This window comes from Zingiber officinale, chromosome 2B (genome assembly GCF_018446385.1).
Source record: "Zingiber officinale cultivar Zhangliang chromosome 2B, Zo_v1.1, whole genome shotgun sequence".
Lineage (NCBI taxonomy): Eukaryota > Viridiplantae > Streptophyta > Magnoliopsida > Zingiberales > Zingiberaceae > Zingiber > Zingiber officinale.
In genome coordinates, this window is record NC_055989.1 from 118,336,197 (window position 1) to 118,338,593 (window position 2,397).

General features: G+C 46.0%; 1 protein-coding gene across 1 annotated transcript; it reads right to left on the bottom strand.

Moving 5' to 3' along the window:
* Positions 1–69: 69 nt before the first annotated feature.
* On the bottom strand, positions 70–872 carry LOC122048603 (pentatricopeptide repeat-containing protein At2g41080-like). The gene is made up of 2 exons (XM_042610151.1): positions 672–872; positions 70–576 (listed from the first exon to the last, which is right to left on the bottom strand). Exons 1-2 carry the CDS (start codon positions 870–872, stop codon positions 70–72), a joined length of 708 nt encoding a protein of 235 aa, XP_042466085.1.
* Positions 873–2,397: the final 1,525 nt, after the last annotated feature.

Genomic DNA, 2,397 nt, shown 5'->3' on the forward strand with positions numbered 1-2,397 from the left:
GAAGGCATAGTAGCTAAAACCTGAATAAGGCAAAGCGACAAATATTGAAGCTTTTTGGAATAAACAAAACTACAGCATGATAATTGTGGCTTCTCCGATCATCTCATTAAACAACTTGATAGCCTCCTCTCCACGTCCATGAAAATCGTAGGCTGCAATCATGGAGCTCCAGAGCACAAGGTCTGATGCATCAGATTCAGAAAATATCGTGCTTGAATCCTCCAAACAACCGCACTTGGAATACATGCTTATCAGTGAACTCCTCACCGGGGTGACTGAACCAACTCCAACATGGATGACTTGTGCATGCACTTGTTGCCCCTGTGCTAAGGCAGCTAAGTCAGAGCATGCACTGATGATGCTAACAAAGGTTACATGGTCTGACAACAATCCGACATTCTTCATGAGGATGAAATGGTGGAAGGCCCCTTCAGGGTCCCCATTTTGTGTTCTTCCTGCAATCACAGTATTGCAAGAGACCACATTGAGGAAAGGCAATCCTTTCAGAACCCTTTCTCCTTCAAGATGACCACTTCTCATGTACATGTGAGCTAGAGAGCTCCCAACACACATGTCCTGCCCAAACCCATTGATAACCACGAAGGCATGGATTTGGCGACCAGAACCTGCATCCTTCAATCCGGCGCAGCATCGCAAGGTGCTCCCCAAACCAAACTCATCGGGACACAGGCCTCCCTCCTCGACCTCAGGAAGCACTCGAGTCCCTCCTCGTCGAGCTCGAAGTGAGCCAGCCCGGCAATCATGGCGTTCCAGGTGGCGAGGTTCCTCTCTGGCATTTCATCGAACAACTTGCGGGTAGCGTTGATGTCCCCGTTGTGGATGAGGCCGCCGATGAGGATGTTGAAGGACATGACGTCTCAGCACGCCATTGCGTCAAACATGGCGCGGGCGGCGGGGACCCGGCCAAGTTTGAGGTACATGTGGAAAAGGTGGTTTCCAGTGAAGCGGTGGAAAGAGGCAGCGCCGACGATGGCTATGATTGCGTGGAGCTGACAGCCTAGGCGGAGGGAACGCGGCGAAGGGAGTAGGCAGTAGGCGTTCAGGAGGTGAGAGAAGAGGTTGGGGTCGGACCATAGCTGGGGTCAGATCGGCCATCTTTCGGAGCACGACGAGAGGAAAGCAAAAACGATGGAGGCTGGGAGAGGGGGAGATGGTCGTGGCTGTGGGAATGGGAATGCGACAAAAAACGCGGAGGGGGAAGGGATTTGAGAGATATCGAGAAGTTTCCGTTACAAAAAGGCGCGTGGAGCGATGGACAATGTTGGAGTCGTGGAGGGAGAAGGGAGGGAGGGAGCGGGCCAGAGCCGCCTCCCACCAGTTCATTGATTCCATCGCGAAGAAGGAGAAAGTAAAATGGCTAGGTTTGGGAGCACGAAGGGAAAAACACGATGCCGAAAAGAAAACAGTGAGGGAAAGGAAAACAGCGAGGTAAAGGAAAACAACGAGGGGAAAAATGACCAAATTCAATTACAACGATTTTTTCAAAACTGTTGTCGTAGTCGTTAAAAACGAGGATAAAGACAACGGTTTATAAAACCGTTGTAAAAAGTGTTGTCGTTTTAAAAAAAATCGCTCAATGACAACAGTTTTGCCAAAACCGTTGTCTTTTATATTTAATGGGAAGTTTAAAGACAACGATTTTGGCAAAAACCGTTGTCTTTGAGCAAATACACAACGCTTTCTCTTAAAACCGTTGTCGTAGGGGTGTTGTCGTTTGCAGTTTTTGTTGTAGTGGCCTTATTATTAGTGCAACCTGCACCAACAGAATCATCTAATTATGTTTAATGGGTTATCTCTAATCCTATGATAATAAGTGTCTTATGTAATATAGTGATTATATGACCGGGGGGTCATAATGACAAGGGTATCCCTTTAATCGGACTTGCTAGGTTACCTCTTCTACTTAGTGACGTCGAATATCAATTAGGGTAGCACTTCAACATGATCGTTGTGGGGTAGTGTAGGTATTTAGTTAGACTTCCTACATATACATAAGGATGGAGGTAAGGAGATGAATAATGCATAGGGATATTAATTAGCATCATAGTGAAACTAAACTCCTAGAATTATTCCCCCAAATCTAACTTTACCTTCACTCACTTACGCTCCCTCTCTCTACTCTCTTTTCCCTCTATCTCTCTCTCTTAATCTCTCTCTTCCTAACATTTGTGAACCATATTTCGATTGTCTAGATAATTTGTTATGCGAAGTTGACTAGTTTCTTAATCAACAGTCCCTCGATATTTCTATTAGTTGACAATAACTGTGCACATGCAGATTATACACATCAGATAGCTTGGTTACTACCTCAGCATTCGATCGACTGAACCGACCTTTTGGTATACTCAACCATTCGGTCTTTTGATCAAACCAATC